Below are 21,300 nucleotides of genomic sequence, written 5' to 3'. Positions count from 1 at the left end.
TCTGGCAAGCGAGAGGCCTGATCCGAGTTCACTGACACGTTCCACCCAGGCAAAAACACTAGCGGAGGGTGCAAAGCAGAGCCAGTGAAGGGTGTGGCCTGTCCTAGGGGCCAGACAGAAAAACCTGGAGGGCCGGATTTGGCCCCTGGCTCTGAGGTTCTCCCCTCCTGATTAGATGCAGGTAAGCATTCCACATGCATGCTGATTATTCCTTAAACAACAGCCAGTGAGCAGGATTGAGTCAGATCCATCTACCTCTGTTGGGCTGGGAGAGGCTCTCCAGGGTTTCACCAAGGGGTCCCTCCTAGCTCTCCCTGGAGATGCCGCTGGGGATTGAACCCTGGGACCTTCTGCATGCAAAGCAAAGGCTCTGCCCCTGAGCTACAGCCCTTCCTTAGTGTGGAAAGTGACCTTTGCAAGAGGAGGAGGAGGAGGAGGAGTGCTTCAGGCATGTACAGACTGGCTTCCCTCCTGCCACAACCTTCCAGCTAGCCTCGTGCCTGCATCGGAAATGACTGGACTGGAGACATCTGGCTGGCTGCAGCTAATGTGTGTGTGCAGTGTGCGCGTGTGCCTGTGTGTACGAGCTCAAGACCCACTGAAATAATAAACACAGACTGTGCAAGAGGAAAGCCTCCGCTGGATTTCAACCTCTGGCACCAAAACGTCTTCCACTGTTCCTGAATGTTGATCAGTTCATTGTTTATTGGCAAACTTGGGAGGAATCAATTAAACTTGCTATAATAAAATAAAATAAAAACACTTGTTCATCTGTGATTCAAGGCCGTTTCCATCAATCCATCCTCTTTTGCGCACAGAGTCCTGTCTCTCCCACATCTTAGATTGTCTCTCCACCCACCAGGACATAGATATGCTGAAGGTGGAGCCAGTAAAAGTAGCCTTAGCCAACCAGGCACCCTCCAGATGTTTTGGACTACAACTCCCATCGGCCCCATGCTGGCCGGGGCTGATGGGGAGTTGTAGTCCAAAGCACGTGGAGGCGCCAGGCTGGCCAAGGCTGTGATGAAAGACGCATCTTCTTCCAAAGGATGCCATTAAGAATTTATGCACGGCGGCATCGCAGCCCTGTGTCCGTTCTCAAATCATGGACACCCGGTTGTTGATGTAGACGTGATAGGGATCGCTCTGCTTGTCCACCTCCTTCCGGGATCGGGTGTACCCAAGGATCAAGCTCCCAACTGTCACAGCAAACAGGATCATCACAAAGAGGATGTACATGTAAGCGTAGGTCTCCTCCTTGAGGTGCTTCCCATCTTGGGGGCAAAGGTCGGCGCGGTAGAGGGTCTGGTTCAGGGCCCTCAGCATCAAGTCGAGCTTCTGGTACCAGCTTTCTGTCAGGTTTTCCATGGCTGTGGTCTTTTGTCTGATCCCCGGAGACGCCGCTGAACCTGGGGTGCAGGGTACGAAAACAGGAACAAATTTTATTTATTATAATGTCATTTGTTATTTAATTTAATTTTTGTATTTTTATATTGTATTTTTATACCTGTGTTTATTTTTCTTTGTAAGCCGCCTCGAGGACCTTCGGCCAAAAGGCAGGGTATAAATAAAAGTAAATACTAATAAAAAATAAAATTTCAGAACAACCAGGCCTCCGAAAATGCACAAGGGTGGAATCGTTCGCACTCACAGCCAGCCTGAGCTATTTTGCTGCCTGAGGAAGCATAACAAACACACGCACACACCCCAGAGCTTGGCAAAGTTACTTTTTTTGAACTACAACTCCCATCAGCCCCAGCCAACATGGCCACTGGATTGGGCTGATGGGAGTTGTAGTTCAAAAAAAGTAATTTTTCCAAGCTCTGCTCCTTCCTAATACTTGTCCATATTGTCAAAACATGTAATTTATTAAGGTCAGAGCTTGGCAAAGTTACTTTTTTTAAACTACAACTCCCATCAGCCCCAGCCAACATGGCCACTGGATTGGGCTGATGGGAGTTGTAGTTCAAAAAAAGTAATTTTTCCAAGCTCTGCTCCTTCCTAACACTTGTCCATATTGTCAAAACATGTAATTTATTAAGGTCAGAGCTTGGCAAAGTTACTTTTTAAAACTACAACTCCCATCAGCCCCAGCCGGCATGGCCACTGGATTGGGCTGATGGGAGTTGTAGTTCAAAAAAAGTAACTTTTCCAAGCTCTGCTCCTTCCTAACACTTGTCCATATTGTCAAAACATGTAATTTATTAAGGTCAGAGCTTGGAAAAGTTACTTTTTTTAAACTACAACTCCCATCAGCCCAATCCAGTGGCCATGCCGGCTGGGGCTGATGGGAGTTGTAGTTCAAAAAAAGTAATTTTTCCAAGCTCTGCTCCTTCCTAACACTTGTCCATATTGTCAAAACATGTAATTTATTAAGGTCAGAGCTTGGCAAAGTTACTTTTTAAAACTACAACTCCCATCAGCCCCAGCCGGCATGGCCACTGGATTGGGCTGATGGGAGTTGTAGTTCAAAAAAAGTAATTTTTCCAAGCTCTGCTCCTTCCTAACACTTGTCCATATTGTCAAAACATGTAATTTATTAAGGTCAGAGCTTGGCAAAGTTACTTTTTAAAACTACAACTCCCATCAGCCCCAGCCGGCATGGCCACTGGATTGGGCTGATGGGAGTTGTAGTTCAAAAAAAGTAATTTTTCCAAGCTCTGCTCCTTCCTAACACTTGTCCATATTGTCAAAACATGTAATTTATTAAGGTCAGAGCTTGGCAAAGTTACTTTTTAAAACTACAACTCCCATCAGCCCCAGCCGGCATGGCCACTGGATTGGGCTGATGGGAGTTGTAGTTCAAAAAAAGTAATTTTTCCAAGCTCTGCTCCTTCCTAACACTTGTCCATATTGTCAAAACATGTAATTTATTAAGGTCAGAGCTTGGAAAAGTTACTTTTTTTAAACTACAACTCCCATCAGCCCCAGCCAACATGGCCACTGGATTGGGCTGATGGGAGTTGTCATTCAAAAAAGTACCTTTGCCAAGCTCTGCACACCCCAGCCAGGATGCACAGCACCCGAGGCCAAGATCCTTTGCACCTCGGAGCAGAGGAAGCTGCCTCATACCGAGTCAGACCATTGGGTTCATCTAACTCAGTATTGTCTACCCTGACTGGTAGCAGTTCTCCAGGGTGATCTCCCAGCCCTCCCTGGAGATGCCGCTGAGGATTGAACCTGGGACCTTCTGCATGCAAAGCAGACACTCTGCCACTAAGCTACGGCCCTTCCCCATAAAAAAAGAAAACTCAGAGTAGACTAGGAGTGCGGAAGCTGGGGCATTTCACAGGTGAAACAGACACATTATTTTATACAGGTAACACCCCCCCCCATAATAACACTACAACAGTCCCCATGATCAGGGCCAGCACCAGGCATACTGGAGCCCTTGGGCACTAGCCTGCCCTGGGCCCCAGCACTCCCACACGCATGCACACACACACACACCCCACCTACCTGTCTCTCCTGTCTTTTGTGGCTCTGCGCACTGCGTGTGCAGGGCTCCCATTAACCAAGACGGTGGCCGAGGTTTCCCTAAGGGGCTGAAGCCTCTGCCGCCATCTTGGTTGATGGCACGCACGTGTGATATGCACACGCATCCCTGTCATCAACCAAGATGGTGGCATAGGCATCAGCACCCTAGGGAAACCTCGGCCGCCATCTTGGTTAATGGGAGCCCTGCGTGCACAGCCACAAAAGACAAGAGAAACAGGTAAGTGGAGCCATTGAATGGGTGGGCAGCTTGGAACCTCCCTCCTTGCGATCCGCGGCAGCTACTCTGCTGCAGATCGCGGAAAGGGAGTGCTACTCCTCCCCCACCCTATTGAGAGGCCCCTTAGGGGCCCCAGAGGCCCTTAGGCAGGGCCTGACCTGCCCACCCTTTGGTGCCGGCCCTGCCCATGATGTTACACAGTGCCAAAGGATCACTCCTTTACTTTTCAGTAGCTTGTCCTGTATTGAGCTTCAGAAGCAAGTGCGGTGATAAACAGATTGTAACAGTTTCCCCATCTTAACCCTTCAGAATGTTCAGCAGATTATCTCACCACAGACACAAGGCAAACCACATCAGTAACTTGACAAGTGGTCACATGGGGTGGTTAAAGTGGAAGCCGTGCCAGGCCTTATTGTGCTTAAAAGAACCACAGAAAAGCTGACTTAGGCAGCCTTCACGAGCCTGGTGCCCTCCAGATACTTTGGACTACAACTCCCAACAGCTCCCGCTCAATGTTGAGAACATCTGGAGAGCGTCAGGTTGGGGAAGGAGGATTTAGAGACCAAAAAAAAAGAGAGTTACAGTTGTCCTGTAATAGGTTATCATACTTAACCAGGTGTGGGGGACCTTTGGCTCTCCAGATGTTGCTGAGCTACACTACAACTCCCATCATTCCTGGCCATAAAGTTCCTTATATTTGCACGGGCAGGTATAATCTTCAAGAATATGAACTGTTATATATCCATCTCTTTATAAAATTTTATTAAATTTATATCCCATCCTTCCTTCTAAAGGTGCCCAGGATGGCAAACATATCAGTGATACAGCAATACACACACGAACACATTCAAAAGCATCTTCAGTTTTTGCAACAACAGGGGCAATGATGAACCAGGGACAAGTAGCAGAAAACAGAGACGGTCCTACCAAATGGGACAACAGAAGCATATCCTTCCCCTCCCCCGGGGTATAGTATTATTATTATTATTATTATTATTATTATTATTATTATTATTATTATTATTATTATTATTATTATTACATTTATTTATATACCACATTTCCCACAAATACTCATGTCCTCAAAGCGGTTCACACAAATAGTCCAAAGGCAATAGCACAACACATAATAAAAAGTATAATCACTACATTAAGAAAAATATATATACATCAAAGCATAAATGAGCATAAAGCTCAACAACAAAGCCAAAGCAAAAATATTTAAAAACTAACCCCCAAACGGATACAAAAATCTCTTCCATCCCCCGAACCCCCATAGCCCAGAAAGTCTTCTGAAAGAAGCTGCTTTTGAAGGCTTCCAGGTCTGGAGGGTGGGACAAGGCAGATGGAAATAGCCCTCCCCGATGACAAACCGACTCTCTCTCCCCTCATCTGTCTCCCCTATATTTCTTGTCTTGTTTGCAAACTCAAAAACAGTGTTGGGAGACCAGCCAACTGACCAACCGCCAAGTGCTTCCAACCTAATTCTTCTCCAGTTTGTCTTAAGCTCTGCCTGGTCATTTCTTCTCATGCCCCAAAATGCACACGCCAGAATTCCTCATGTTTCCTTCTAAAACGGGAGCTGATTTTGCAATGGTAGGATGAGGAACTGGTGGCTCAATTCTCTTTGATCTTCTGTATCCACCCACTAGGATAGGAAATTCCTCGCCACACTACATGAGCTTAAGTGATAGATGAGTTGCCATCACATCATATAGGGCTGCGCCCTGCAAACCAAATATAATGTGACAAGAAACCCGGCAACAAATAATGGCTTGTTTTGGCTGCATTTCTGCAGTCCGGTCACTAAGACTTACCCTGACCAATTCCATTTTCCCAAAGCCCTAATCATTGGCTACTAACATGAAATGGAAATGGATTGCCTTCAAGTCGATGCCAACTTATGGCTACCCTACAAATAGGCTTTTCATGGTAAGTGGTATTCAGAGGTGGTTTGCCATTGCCTTCCTCTGAGGCTGAGAGGCAGTGACTGGCCCAAGGTCACCCAGTGAGCTTCATGGCTGTGTGGGGATTCCAACCCTGGTCTCCCAGGTCGTAGTCCAACACTCTAACCACTACACCACACTGGCTCTCATGCCTACTAACATCTGCACAGTTAAATTCCTTCGCAGATCAGTGCCTGCCACTCTGCAGTAGAAACTTCAAACCTTCCCACTCTCCAGACTTCATCTAGTTGGTTGAGTGCTGCTGAGGCTGCATACACACCATATATTTAAAGCTCATTTAAAGCACATAAGGTGCTGGTATAGCACAGTGGGGAGGAGAGCCTGGCTGGGAGTCCAGAGTCTGTCAGTTCAAATTCCCACTCGGGTCTCCTGGGTGTCAAGGGCCAGCTAAAGATCACCCCACAGTGAGTGGCTCAGGAGTGACGTGCCCTGCCACCTGTGCAGCCGTGGGAAGCTGCATAGTCCCAAGGAGCCCAGTTGCCCCCCAGCTGGCAGTTGCGGACAAGGAAGGGGCTGGCTTGTGCAGCTGTGGCAAGCTGAGCAGGCCCTAGCCAGCTGGGGAGGACTAGCCTCAGAGGGAGGCAATGGGAAACCCCCTCTGAATACCGCTTGCCATGAAATCCCTATTCATAGGGTCGCCATAAGTCGGGACTGACTTGAAGGCAGTCCATTTCCATTTTTTAAAGCGCATGGCTTCCTCTAAAGAATCCTGGGGACTGTAGTTGACCCCTCACAGGGTTACCATTCCCAGCACCTTTAACGTACTACAGAATTCCTAGCAGAGAGCTCCAAAGTGGGTACTGCCACACTAAAAGAACAATTTCTTACCAAGCGTGGAATGAGTATTATGTGGCACTTGCAACAGCGTCAATTGCACAGATCGAAGCGCGGTCACAGTGGGCTCATAGAGGGTAAGGCAATTTTGCAAGTAAACTGGTCTCAAGGTTTTAAGGGCTTTATATACCAATAGTAACACCTGGAACTTGTCCTGGTAACAAATTGGCAGCCAGTGCAGATCTCTGAGCAGAGGTGTTGTATGCTGACAGGGTCTCACGCCTGTCAGCAATCTGGCTGCAGCATTCTGCACTAAATGGAGTTTCCAGGTCAAGAGCGAGGGAAGCCCCACAGAAGAGGGCATTGCAGGAATCCAGTCTTGACGTCACCAATGCCTGAATTACTGTGGCCAATCTCTCTCTGTCCAGGAATGGATCAAGTGAAAGGCAGGCATGAATGAAAAGCTGTGTCTGAAAACCCATCAGAATGCCTCCCAACTCCCCAAACACTTGCTCGTCCCTGTTGTCACTCCCTCCCCTCACGCCGCCCCACACTGATATCCCATCTTCACTGATCTAACGCAACATCCATTCAGATCAGAGAATCCCAAGTCCACGTCACCATGACAGAAGTCCTGCTGTGCCTACACGATAAATGACAGGCGGGTCTCTAAAAGTCCTTCTGATTTTCTGCTGCCAAATGACCTTCAGCTGATCTCCCATGAACAGTATAACTAAGGTAATTACCAGGATGGTGCTTTACGTGCTTGGCAAGAACACTCAAATGCTTTGCCAAGCAGGCAACAGAAACTGACTCATTCAACCTGGCAAGGATCTGCACTGATTTCTGTTCAATCATTCACAGTGCAATCCTATACATGTCTGCTGAGCCCCACTGAGTTCAATGGGACTTACTCCCAAGAAAGTGTGTACAAGACTGCAGACTCAAGTCTGTTCTCTTGCTCTAATGTAGCTTTCTCCAATGGGGGCCCCTCTACAATGCCCATACGCCTCAGCTAGCACTTACCTCCTGGTGCAGCCTTAGCCAACCTGGTGCTCCTCTAGACATTTTGGACTACAACTCCCATCAACCCCGACCAACACAGCTAGGCAGGCTGGGGCTTAAGTCAGTTCTAGTCCAAAACATCTGGAAGTCTCCAGTTTGGCAAAGGCTGTGCTAGTGAGTGAGTTTAGGACTGCAGTCTAACAATGTAAACCCTATACAAACCAAGAATCGTAGGATGGTAGAGTTGGAAGGGGCCTATAAAGCCATCAAGTCCAACCCCTGCTCAACGCAGGAATCCAAATTAAACCATCCCCAACAGGTATGAGCATACCTACTCAGAAGTAAGCCCCCACTGAGTTCAATGGGACTTACGCCCAAGTAGTTGTGCATTTGTGTATACGACTACAACCTAACAGTACAAACCTACTCAGACATAACCCCCACTGTGCTCAGTTGGACCTACTCTGCACACCAGGGATGGGTAACCTGGGGCACTCTGAATACCTCTGAAGCTCCATCATGCCCATCATTTGTGACCACTGGCCAGGCTGGCTGGGATTGATGGAAGCTGGAACCCAACAACTTCTGGAGGGCCACAGGTTCCTCATCAGTGGTGTATGGGATTCAGTGGTGGCTGGTGGCTCCATGTTAGTGGGGCAGTTGAATCCACTCCAGGTTTTAGTCCGAACTTTCAAGGGGCTGTCCAAGAGGCTGCATATCAGTGGGGCAGTGGGATCCACTCCAGGTTTTAGTCTGAACTTTCAAGGGGCTGTCCAAGAGGCTGCATATCAGTGGGGCAGTGGCATCCACTCCAGGTTTTAGTCTGAACTTTCAAAGGGCTGTCCAAGAGACTGCATATCAGTGGAGCAGTGGAATCCACTCCAGGTTTTAGTCCGAACTTTCAAGGGGCTGTCCAAGAGACTGCATATCAGTGGGGCAGTGGAATCCACTCTGAGTTTTAGTCCGAACTTTCAAAGGGCTGTCCAAGAGACTGCATATCAGTGGACCAGTGGAATCCACTCCAGGTTTTAGTCTGAACTTTCAAAGGGCTGTCCAAGAGACTGCATATCAGTGGAGCAGTGGGATCCACGCCAGGTTTTAGTCTGAACTTTCAAAGGGCTGTCCAAGAGACTGCATATCAGTGGGGCAGTGGAATCCACTCCAGGTTTTAGTCCGAACTTTCAAGGGGCTGTCCAAGAGGCTGCATATCAGTGGGGCAGTGGAATCCACTCCAGGTTTTAGTCCGAACTTTCAAGGGGCTGTCCGAGAGACTGCATATCAGTGGGGCAGTGGAATCCACTCTGAGTTTTAGTCCGAACTTTCAAAGGGCTGTCCAAGAGACTGCATATCAGTGGAGCAGTGGAATCCACTCCAGGTTTTAGTCCGAACTTTCAAGGGGCTGTCCGAGAGACTGCATATCAGTGGGGCAGTGGAATCCACTCCGAGTTTTAGTCCGAACTTTCAAAGGGCTGTCCAAGAGACTGCATATCAGTGGAGCAGTGGAATCCACTCCAGGTTTTAGTCCGAACTTTCAAGGGGCTGTCCAAGAGGCTGCATATCAGTGGGGCAGTGGAATCCACTCTGAGGTTTAGTCCAAACTTTCAAGGGGCTGTCCAAGAGGCTGCATATCAGTGGGGCAGTGGGATCCACTCCAGGTTTTAGTCTGAACTTTCAAGGGGCTGTCCAAGAGGCTGCATATCAGTGGGGCAGTGGCATCCACTCCAGGTTTTAGTCTGAACTTTCAAAGGGCTGTCCAAGAGACTGCATATCAGTGGAGCAGTGGAATCCACTCCAGGTTTTAGTCTGAACTTTCAAGGGGCTGTCCAAGAGACTGCATATCAGTGGGGCAGTGGAATCCACTCTGAGTTTTAGTCCGAACTTTCAAAGGGCTGTCCAAGAGGCTGCATATCAGTGGGGCAGTGGCATCCACTCCAGGTTTTAGTCCGAACTTTCAAGGGGCTGTCCAAGAGGCTAAAACCCAGAGCAGATTCTGCTGCCCCACTGACATGGAGCCACCAGCCACCAGCCACCACTGATGGGATTTCAGTCTCAGTCTTGCTGATGAATGCGTGTTAAGAATCATCTTTAAGCGTTCCCGTGCCCTGCCCTCTTTTCCTACCCTTACTCCCCACTGTGTTCCTGCCCACAACCTCCAGCTCTCCCTAAAGTCCCTCTCCCATTCTCCCTTGCTGTCCTTTTGCCTGGAACATCTTGCCAGGATCCACCTCTACAGCACCCCTCTCTTCATAGGTCAGCAGCATTCTTGCATGCAGAAGGTCCCAGGTTCAAACCTTCCCACATCCAGTTTATTCAAAAGGAGCTCTGGTAGGGAGTGTAGAAAGACTTCATCTAGAGAGCTGTTGCCAGTCAGAACTGGCAATATAGGCTAGACTGACCACTGGTCTGACCTGTTAAGAGATGCACAGCTTTGTAGGTTTTGTCCTTCAAACATTCCCCCCTCTCCTGCTCTTTGTCTTACTCCCTATCTAAAATAAAGCCTAAGGACATGTAACTGCATTTCCACACACCCATTAGTCTTTGCAAATCTTTTCACTCCTTCCCTTCACTTGGCTGTCTCCACCGCTATCAAAATTTTGGTTGTAATCCCCTTGGGAACAGGGACCTATGTTTTCATCTCTGTAAGATTATCCTGCACATTTAGGATCAAGGTAGTCTCAAAGCTGGTTTGCATAAATAATGTACAGTTATTAGGTTTCAAGAGTATATATCCAGTGCACAATGAGGGCTAGAGGCATTGTTTTTAAAAAAAAGGAGCAGGAAAACATTTTTGCAGAATGGGCAACCCTCCTGCACTGCAAGGAAAACAAGTCTCTGGTGGAACTAATTCCACTGCAGCTGTGCTTGCTCAAGGATTTTCGAAGGCTTTGTAAACACGAATGAATTATGCTTCATCGCTCTCATAGCAAAGTAGACAAACATTACCCACAAGTGTGGGAACGGTAAACTCAATCAGGAAAAAGCAATTTGCTTTGAGATTGCACTCCAGCGCCTCTTCAAACATTATTATTTTCCTGCCCACAAATAATTGCATTCCACTCTATGGTCTGAACAGTTTAAGGCTTGTATCCCTAAAGGACCACCCTTCCACCACACAATCCTGCTCAAGAGGACTCTTCCAGGTGACCTGTTTACTGAGCATTCACCCCGATTTGCTTGCTCAAAGCTTACACAGTGGTTAGACTACGTCTGGTCTTTTTGGAGCATTTGTTCCGATTTGTTTACAGGGCGGTTATATAACAATAAGCATTCATCCTGATTTGCTTGCAGGCTGTTTAAACGTCTTCCCTTTAATCATTCTTTCACCCCACACTTTTCAGTGAATTTCTCCATCACTTTCCTAACTGCAAAAAGTCCAGGGGGTCAGTGTTGCTTGTTTTAGTGGATTTGTTGCAACAGATTACTCTAATTCACTTGTATGGAACAAACCTACAGTTCTGGTATGCGCTTGAATCCCTCTTGCAAAATACTGACAGTCTGGAGGCATCCCATGTCACAATGCCAGTTGAAATGTGGGTGACAGGAATAAGGGACAGGGCCTCCTCTGTGTCAGCCCCAGACTGGGGCACTCTCTACCCTGTGCACTTTGCCCCATCTCTTACAATTTTTTTGGGAACCCTATGAATCAGCAGCCTCCAACAGCATCTGCTATAAACCACCCTGTTCAGATCTTGTAAGTTCAGATCTGTGGCTTCCTTTATGGAATCAGTCGTACAACTCCGGACTCTCCTTTCACATCTGTGCGTATCAGCCTCTGGGCTTCCTTTCGGCTTTGACCCAGCTGCGTCATTAGCCACAGCATTACTTGTACTTGTCCTTTGTTCTTCCCCAGTAGGTCAGTGAGTGCCTTCTGACCTGGGGGTCTCATCTTCCAGCACTATCTCATGTTGCAGTTTGGATACTCTGTTTGTAGGGTTTTCGTGGTAAGAGGTATTCAGAGGTGGTTTAGCATTGCCTTCCTCTGAGTCTATATATATATCAGATTATCATTATCATTACTATTTATTATTTTGCAAGCATTTGGCTTGCCTCTTGTTTTTAATCTCCTGATACATCGTTTTTGCTCTGCTGTGGCTTAGTTTTATTTAACTATGATTATGATTTTCATGCAATTTAGGTATTGTGGTTTTTTAATCATACTGTAAGTCGCCTTGTGGAAAAGTAGGATATAAGAAATCTATCAAATAAATGAACCCACACATTTATGTACAGGGTGAGGTGTTATTTGTGACACCCAAAGCAAAGTCCCACAGAAGCATTTGCAACCAGATAGAGTCAGCGAGGACTCTTCGCTCTGCACACGGCCCCAGCATGAGCCAGTCCGCCGCATGAGTGCTCAATCGCACAACTGCCACTTGTGCAAAAAGGAGGGAAGAATCACACCGCCTTGAACTCCAGCGCTGTCAGGCAATCTGAAGCAGCATCAGGCATTCACACATAGAGGGTCCCGTGTTCACACTGGAGTTTATCTGAGGGAGGGGAGATGGGGGGTTATGCCTCTCCTCCACTGTGCTATTTCAGCACTGGTCATGGCTGGATAGGTGAACCAGGGCCTGATGGCTGGCCCTCAGCAGAATGTGTAGACCCATTCCACTGAACAAACACTGTGTGTGCGATGACAGCAAGGCTCTTTATGACAAGGATGGGCAACTCAGGCCCTCCAGGCCTTTGCATGTGGCCCTCAAAACTCTTCCCAGGCCATACCCCTCAGTAGCCCAGCCTTGCACCCTGAGTGCTTTCGCCTGGCTGGAGTGTGTCCTTGAATAATGCTCTTGCTTGCCCAGATGGAGGAGAGAGAGGGAATTGTGCAAGTGTGTGTAAAAACTAGCCTACTGTGACCCAGGGAAAATCGACATTTGTTGCTCTGCCCATGTCCACTGCTGGCAGGTGGTCCCCAGAAGGTTGATCTGAAGGAAATATGGTCCTCGTGCTGGAAAAGGTTGGCCTTGCCCCTTCCAAATGCCAGTCATCCCTTGATAGCAGAGTCATCATCAAGTGATGAGCACACACGTGCAAGCCTTCAGCTGCACCTTTTCAGCAGATCTTTCGGAAGGATGGTGGCTGCCTAGGGCAGGCATAACAAAGACCTGCTCTGATGAGTTTGCCACCCGGACATTCTTGCAGCAGAGCATAAATTGGTTTGCAGGCAACCGTGCAGGGTCCTTTTGTTCCTGGCCAGCTCAACCGCCCCACATGCCAGCCAACCTCCTCTGCTTCCTGGTTTTGATTGGGTGCTGCAGTGCTCAAGACCCTCCTCTCTATTTTGTGAAGGCCGCTATTGTTCGGTGCCAGAAAGGAGCTACAGCCAGCTGATCAGGGGCAAACCAAAGCGCCCAGCTGCCCACAATTCCTTTGCGTCTGCCTGGCCAAGCTTGTCAACCTCCCTTCTGCAGAACTGAGGAATGCACACAAGAAATCACTTCCTTCCTTCCTTGGCTTGCGGGTGCAGGGGAGAAACATGATCTGAGGCTGTGCCTTGCCTCCCACAGTGAGAGCACTACTGGCTAAGTTCAAGGAGGATATCTGCAAAACCAGATAGATCTGGGGTGGGGCTGGGGGATTTGCAGGGCCGATTGGCTAGCCTGAAAAGGCCACTGCAGGATGGGGGATTTGCAGGGCCAACAAGCTAGCCTGAAAAGGCCACTGCAGGATAGGGATTTGCAGGGCCAACTAGCTAGCCTGAAAAGGTCACTGTGGGATGGGGGATTTGCAGGGCCGATTGGCTAGCCTGAAAAGGCCACTGCAGGATGGGGGATTTGCAGGGCTGATTGGCTAGTCTGAAAAGGCCACTGTGGCATGGGAGATTTGCAGGGCGGACTGGCCAGCCTGAAAAAGCCACTACATAGCTGATGGAGATGAGGAAGAAGCACAGCTCTGTGGGCGTTAGGGCTGGGGGCATAAGTTCAAATGCATTTGCAATTGTAATGAGAAACTACCTAATCTGCACTTCTGGAACAAATATGCAAACTGAAACACAGCTATCCTTTGAAATTAGTGCATCTCCAAACATTGCGAAGCAGTTCTTCAACCAAATGTGCAAAATGCATAAAAACGCATATATCTGCAAAAATAACATATAAAATTGTATTATATTAGGGAAACTTGCTTGCAAAAATGTGTCAAACTTGCATAAAAATGTGTTTATTAAGACAAAATTGTACTAAATAACTGATGAATTTTCATGAGGTTTTGGGTTTGTTTGGTTTTTTTAAAAAGACATTTGCAAATTGCTGCAGAAATGTAGAGAATTGAATTTAATATTGGAACAATGAGAAACATCCATCTGTAGTGGGCATTATTTCTCTATATATAGCGCCATACATGGACCTAGTGCACTGGGAGCAATGGGAAGCTGAGAGTTGTAATCCAAAATGTCTGGAGGGCATCAGGCTGGTGAAGACTGCTCTAGAATGGCAATTCCCAAACTGTGATCCGTGGACCCACCAGTGGTCCATGAGCTTCGTTCAGGTGGTCTGTGGCATGTCTGCGTTTTAATTCTATTTTATTGGTTTCTTTCATGTCTTATATTGTGTTTTATTGTATTGCAATTTGAATCTTATGGGATGCAAACTGTAATACAGCAAAATACAAGAAATAAAGGAATAAAAATGCATTTAAAAATCATGCAGCATCTAGCACAGCGCATTACGATTGCTACAACAGGCGGAAAAAAATCATTAAGTGGTCCGCCAAGACTTTTACCACTTTCCAAGTGGTCCACACAGAAATAAAGTTTGGGACTCCCTGCTCTAGAGCATCGGGAAAATCACCCTGTGCAAATAGGAATGTTTTTTCCGGAAATGTTTCCAGTTTAAAATTTTCTAGAAAACACACATCAGTGTCCTTTTGCAGGGACACAGAGGGTGGCTGGACACAACGTCTGGTCCATGCTCTGCACCTGAACAACCTACAGGACACTACGAAGGATCCCAGAGTGCGCCTCTCAGATCACACAGGGTAGCATCTCTGGGGATGTCCAAATGTCCCAGGTGAGCCCCATTCACCTTTCCAGAATTTACGAGCGACCCTTTCACTCTATGCCCTCTTATCTCAAGTATTTAAAGCGGGAATTAGCTGCATATTTCAAGGATTGCTTGCACTGTGTGCTTTTACAGATTTGCGCAAACAAAGTTCTCCAGTTTCATTACATCTGCGGGGTGTGTGTGTATACATTAGGCTCAGAAGCCCACGGCTGCAAGGCTCTTCCAGCCAAGTTAAGACAGGGTACAGTACAGAGTGTTTTACAGGGCAGAATAGCAACACCCTCCCCCCCACCAAGAATAAGAGAGAGGTAGACAGGCCCTAGAGAGGGGCTTGCATCTAGATAAGCTTGCATAGGACTGTAGCATTGGAAATATATAAGGAAGCTGCCTTGCAATGGGCCAGTATTTCTCTATCTGGCCTAGTATTGCCTACTCTGACCGGAAGCGGCTCTCCAGCAGCTGATGGCCTTTCTCATCGTCTGCCACTGGATCTTTTTAACTGGAAATGACATGGACGGCACCTGAGGCCTTCAGCCTGCAAAGCAGAAGGTCTACCACTGAGCCACGGTTTCTCTGTCTTAAGAGGGTGGTGCTTAAGCAAGCGCTTCACCAAAAAGGTGGGCTCTGAGGAACGAGGCAAGGCTGAGTTACGCAGCCAAAAGGCAACAAGCCTTTTAAGTTGAGACCTTATCCCAGTCTGCCTCTGTGCTGCAATTGCTTTTTAATATGTTTTTAAAACTTATAGAGAGATAGAGATATAACCTTTTTTTAAAAAACAAAAGATGTCTTGAAAGCTTTTTGAAAATGTTTTTAAAGTAGTTTTGTTTTAATGTATTTTAAAGTCTGTTTTTATGATGTTTTAAAGTGTTTTTAGTGCTTTTGTTTGCCACCCTGGGCTCCTGTTGGGAGGGAGGGATATAAATCAAATGATAAATTAAATAAATAAATAAATAAAAATTTGCAAGAAACACCCTTTTTATTGTAAGCCTCGCCAAACTACCATCCCACTACTAAGTGAAAAGTTAAATTGGTATTTTAAAAAACAGAAGTATGATTGTAGCTTCCATTGGTCCTACTATACCATGGATAATATACCATGGAGGTCGGATATTATCAAAGGTGCTATGGACTTTGAAGAAGCATGAATACAGGGCGAACGGGACAAACGAGCTAAGTGGAAGGCACATCAAGCAAATCCTCATCGTGACCATCTTCCATCTGGAAACGGATGTCCTCGCTGTGAGAGGCTGTGTAGATCCAGAATTGGCCTCCACAGTCACTTACGGACTCACTGTTAAAGACCTTATCTTGGAAGACAATCTTACTCAGCCATGAGTGATCGCCAATGAATGACCATGGATCAAACCTGAAGCCATAAGAGCAGAACATTCATCAACGAGTTTGTGGCTCCCACTGGGAGGCCATCCCTTGAAATGTATTTCAGGACCATTTATTCAGTCGGCCAGACTTTCACTGATGGAACTGGATGCAGGCTTTCCATTCTAAACAAAGTTCTCTGGCGGATTGAAATCTCATCACTAGTTCTCAACAAGACAGGACAGCTGTAGAGAGTTCAGCTATGTTTGAAACGCAGGGCATCACCTTGAGTAGAGAAGGTAGCAGACAGATGCAATAAATAATACAGGAACTTTTTGCCTGCTGAACTGTTCTGTGTTGATGCAAAAGCTTGCACATGCATGATAGGCTCTTGCCGCTGTTACATGATCCACAAGGCTGGTTACTGCCCCTTGGGGAGAGCATAGGAAGTCCAATAAACGGTAGGCTCCGGCAGGTGCCATTGTGCGTTTGACAAAGCTACAAAACTCTCGGATAGAAAGCATGTGTTGCGGCATCAAAAACATGGCTTCATTTGAGTCCTAGAGTTGGGGTGGGAAACCTCAGGGCCAGAGTCCAAATGTGGCCCTTCAACCCTTTTTCTGTGGCCCTCTGGACCCCTCACTGGCCCTATTTTATGACATCCTTCAGTGCGTTTGCTTAACTGGAATGTGTTCTTGAATTGTGATCTTGCCTTTTGCATGCCGGGATGTGGCTCTGTTTGCTTTTACTTCTGGCCCCATGCTCCACCGGAATGCGGCCCCCAGATGTTTGCCCACGTGGGAAAGTGGCCCTCGGGCTGGAAAAAGGTTCCTCCCCTCTACCCTACGGGAACCCGCTCCCAATGCCAGGACTCAGCCTAGACTGCAGAAAGTAATAATGTGCCTTTTGAGCATGTGCAGAGTGCTTTCGTCCCTGTAATCACTATCAGTCCCCACACACCTGGATTAAGGAGCAGGGGATTCCCAGCCTTTGGACAGGACTTTCTTCTGCTCTCCACCCCACCCTTCACTGAGGGTCTTTCATACAAAGCAAACCCCCAAATAACCTGCACCTCTATAGGATCGCTTTCTGTCAGTTGCATCCTGGGCTGGACACTGACCACAAAAATCATCCAGTCGGATAGAGAAAGAAAACGGCTGTTGGGACACTGAGACACCCACCTGGCTGTTGGGACACTGGGACACCCACCCACCCCACACAAACAGACACATATACACACACACACAACCAGAGGGCCAAGAACAGAAAAGGGATGCACGGCAGACCAAACAATTGGAGAACTAGATGCAGAATTTGGAGCGTGAGCTGGATCAGATCTCCGTTCCCAGAATTTGGTTCAATGGCCATTTGGAAATGCAGGGCAAATCCTATGGATCTGCATTGCCAACCAGGTGCCCGCCAGATGTTTTGGACTACAACTCCCATCAGCCCCAGGCCAGCACCGATCCCTAAACTCACCGCACTAGTGGAAATGGAAGACAAGGAAATACTTCTCTTTTGGGGAGACTTCCGAGCAGTTTGGGTTGCTTCCTTGTGAAATTCTCTCCCTTCTGGGTCCTTGCTTTGATTGGCAACATCACAATGGGTGGCATGACCACAGGGCAGGACCGTGGTGAGGGCAAACAAGGGGATTGGGGGGGGCGTGACAAAGCTACAATGGAGGATCTGTTTGGGGATCTGTGAGGAGTGGTGGAATAATGGGGCATTTGTTTCAAAATAAATCTCGGGGCTGGCATTTCTTAAAGCGAGAAGCTTCAGAGTTCAAAAGCCACTGTGGAAAATCCCAACCCTTCCTCCAAACTGTGGAGAGGATCTGGCAATGGGGGAGATAAGCACTCTACACATGCTCTGGGGCAGACTCGTCTTATTACAGTCTTTCTTGGGCACTGCAGGGTAAGAGAACGGTGCTCAGAGGTGGACACCATATAGTGACAAGGGAAGGGCACTCTCCACATGCACAGGGGCACCCTCGTCTGTATGGGTGTTGCTCGTTAAGAACCTGAGGGAGACACTGAGAGGCGAGGGGAAAGGTGAGCCTGCACATGCCCAGGAGCACCCTTGCCTTTATGATGGTACATACTTGTCTTTGGTAGATCAGGAGCAAAATCCATGATCTGTCCAGCATTCGCTGCAGGGCATTTTTAAAAGAATTGTTACTGGGTATTTTTCTTTTTTTTTCATTCAAATGGCTTGCACATGGAAGCCTCTCTACCCTGTACAAGCCTGACCTTTGGATTGAGATGGGGAAAAGAGAGTGAATATACAGCCTTGCAAATGCATTTACACAAGTTATGAGCCTAGCAAAATTTTAACTAACCTGCCCACCCACTGGTAAATACATGAAATAAAAAAAGCAAAATAATACTAATAATAATCTCTAAAACCCTAGTTTCAGAAAAACTGGTTAAAACACAACAGTTCTAGTACTACAACAATACATTTGGGGTTTATTCTTACTTTTGCTTTGCAGTAACTTAAAGAAGGTGTTTTTAAAAACTGCAAAGCACACCATAAAAACACTGAATCCCCTAACGCTAGAACTTTAAAACCACAATAGGATTATTCTGGGATTAGAAAGGAGTGAAGAATATTTGTTATTTCATTGTTATATTTTGTAGCAAAAGAGTCATGCTAGCTTTACCTTTCTGCAAAGGAGGCTTTCCGTCTCTCCCCTCACGCTGTCCCCAACATCTCTTTAGAATCCAGTCGGAATTTGTGTTCTGGGTTCATGGCTTAAAGTTTGTGTGTCCAAAAGCTAGGGCAGGCTGTCCATTTGCACACAGAACTATTACTCTCAAAATGCCTTGATTCCCCGTCCCGGAGGGAGTTCTCAAGGAAAGTGATCGCGCATGCACACGTGGTTGTGGGTCGCGGGTTGCCAGCCGTAGGAAGGCAGGCTTGGCGCGGGGGAAGGCAACGGCTCTGGGGTTAGGCCTTCCCAGGCCGCCCACGCCTGACCCCTCCCACCTGGCCTCAGTTTCCCCTGCGGCTGCCGCGCAGTGCGAGGCACTCACCTCTGGAGAGACCGAACCGCCTTCTCCGGCTCCACCGGCGCTCGCACTGGTCCGCGGCCGCATTGGGGCGTGGGGCGAGGCAGGAGGCGAAGCCGGCCGGGGGACCGGCCCTCCCCTCGCGGCCGCTCCTGCCGGCTACCTGCTCTACGGGGGGCGGCTAGTCGGCTGCTGGCGGCTGACTCCCCCCCCCTTTGCCCTGAACGGCGGCGCCACGGGCAGAAATTCAACCGGGGAGTTCACCTGTGGGACTTTGGCCCGCCACGCCGCTGCTTTTATATATACTCTGTGAGGTAGGACATTTTATATATATAATCTCCTACCTCACAGGGTTGTTGTGAGAATAATATAGTGAGGGGGAGAACCATGTGTGCCACCTTGAGCTTTTTGGAGGAAAGGTGGGAAAGAAATGTAATAAGAAGATCCATAAAATATTGTAAATCATTTCGGGATGCCTCATGACAAAAATGGAAATGGACTGCCTTCAAGTCGATCCCGATTTATGGCGACCCTACGAATAGGGATTTCATGGTAAGCGGTATTCCAAGGGGTTTCCCATTGCCTCCCTCTGAGGCTAGTCCTCCCCAGCTGGCTAGGGCCTGCTCAGCTTGCCACAGCTGCACAAGCCAGCCCCTTCCTTGTCCGCAACTGCCAGCTGGGGGGCAACTGGGCTCCTTGGGACTATGCCGCTTGCCCACGGCTGCACAGGTGGCAGGGCACGTCACCCCTGAGCCACTCACTGTGGGGTGATCTTTAGCTGGCCCTTGACACCCAGGAGACACGAGCGGGGATTTGAACTCAGACTCTGGACTCCCAGCCAGGCTCTCCTCCCCACTGGGCTATACCAGCAACTACAGAAGTAATTCATAAATGAAATTAATAACAACAATAATAATTAACCAGAAAGTCTATTTTCCCTTCCTTTTTTCTCTTTTGCTTTCGCAGTTGGGTGTGTGTGTGTGTGTGTTTGAAATGTTATTGTAAAATAAATTTTAAAAAATGTAGGCTGTCTTCATACCTAGACATCCTTATGCAAGAGTACATCTGGTTGAACTCAGTGGGGGTTTACTTCTGAGTAAGGCAGGTACAGGATTTTGCTGTTAGCTGGCAGTTGTTTCCTAAAGGGTCCGATAAATTCATAGGAGAAGGGGCTCCTAAAACAGCCATGCACATCTAGGGGGAGCCTCCATGGTCAGTGGCAGTATACCTCTGAATGGGGATGACAAATTGGAGAGGGCTATTGGGTTCACATCTTACTTGCAGGCTTCCCATGGGCATCGGTTGGCTACTGTGAAAAACAGAATGGTTGACTAGATGAGCCCTTCCAGTGACAGCTGGTGGCTCCATGGCAATGGGTCAGTGGAATCTGGCTGAAGCATCTTGGATAGGTCCTTGAAAGTCGGAATAAAACCCAGACCAGATTCAAGTGCCCCACTGACACGGAGCAACCGGCCGCCACTGGTTTGGGCCCTTCTTATGTTCTAAATAAGGATATATCTAAAGTGGTTCAGGCAGGTGCTTCCTGCACTTGCAACAAAAAGATTATTTTTGCAAAATGGAGAGCTGCGATTGCACTTTCATCCAAGGCATGCCTTAAACCTCGAAAGGATCCGATTCCTGGCTCCAGGCTATTTATGAGTATAGCTACATTATTCTAGGTCAGACTTTTTTTATCGATCTATCCCAGTATTACCTACTCTGACTGGCAGCTTCTCTCCATGACCTCAAGTAGGGACTCTCCTGTCAACTGGTACCTGGCCCTTTTTTTAAAACTAAGGCTTGATCCTGGAGCTATCCCCCTTCCTTATACATTTAAATGCACATAAGTGACTACTAAACCGAGACAGTCCAGAAATTATTTAAAGGTTATTTGGTTAAACACAGAAGCAGTCTTTTCACACCATGAATACTACCTTATACAGGGATAGTCAATGTGGCGCCATCCAGACGCTTTTGGACTACAGTTCCCATCTGCCCTGAACATTGTCCATGCTGGCTGGGGCTGATGGGAGTTGCAGTCCAGCAACATCTGGAGGGCACCATAAGAACTTAAGAAGAGCCTGCTGGATCAGGCTAGTGGCCCATCTAGTCCAGTATCCTGTTCTCACAGTGGCCAACCAGATGCCCATTATGGGAAGCCCGCAAGCAGGTCCTGAGGGCAAGAGCACTCTCCCCTCCTGTGGCTTCCGGCAACTGGTTTTCAGGAGCATACTAACACATGACTATGGAGATGGAACATAGCCATCATGGCTAGTAGCCATTGATGGCCTTTTTCTCCTCCATGAATTTGTCTAATCCCTTTTTAAAGACATCCAGGTTGGCAGCCATCTCTGCCTCCCGTGGGAGTGAATTCCATAGGCTGACTACGCACTGAGTGAAGAAGTCCTTTCTTCTTCTACATTAGCTGCAGGAGTGCAGCCATCCAGGGTCTCAGGGGGTCTTAGACCCCTTACTTTTGGGGGAGCAGAGTCCCAGCAGCATCCCTATGT

The 21,300-nt window shown here is 47.7% G+C and overlaps 1 protein-coding gene across 2 annotated transcripts; it reads right to left on the bottom strand.

Moving 5' to 3' along the window:
• Positions 1-681: 681 nt before the first annotated feature.
• Positions 682-18,997, bottom strand: KCNE3 (potassium voltage-gated channel subfamily E regulatory subunit 3). Of its 2 annotated transcripts, none has more exons than XM_061629654.1 (2): positions 18,815-18,997; positions 682-1,409 (listed from the first exon to the last, which is right to left on the bottom strand). In XM_061629654.1, the coding sequence occupies exon 2, from the start codon at positions 1,366-1,368 to the stop codon at positions 1,099-1,101; it is 270 nt and encodes an 89-aa protein (XP_061485638.1). In that variant the 5' UTR covers positions 1,369-1,409; positions 18,815-18,997; the 3' UTR covers positions 682-1,098. The 2 variants fall into 2 exon arrangements, with proteins under 2 accessions (XP_061485638.1, XP_061485637.1); XM_061629653.1 differs by lacking the exon at positions 18,815-18,997 and adding an exon at positions 18,442-18,808.
• Between the last annotated feature and the right edge of the window lie 2,303 nt (positions 18,998-21,300).

The sequence above is a fragment of the Rhineura floridana genome, chromosome 5 (assembly GCF_030035675.1).
Source record: "Rhineura floridana isolate rRhiFlo1 chromosome 5, rRhiFlo1.hap2, whole genome shotgun sequence".
Taxonomy (NCBI): domain Eukaryota; kingdom Metazoa; phylum Chordata; class Lepidosauria; order Squamata; family Rhineuridae; genus Rhineura; species Rhineura floridana.
Note: the sequence above shows the minus strand (reverse complement) of the source record. Positions and strands in the feature narration are given on the sequence as shown.

Excerpts from the sequence above, each read along its gene's own strand:
- KCNE3 (XM_061629654.1), bottom strand. The coding sequence starts at position 1,368 with ATGGAAAACCTGACAGAAAGCTGGTACCAGAAGCTCGACTTGATGCTG.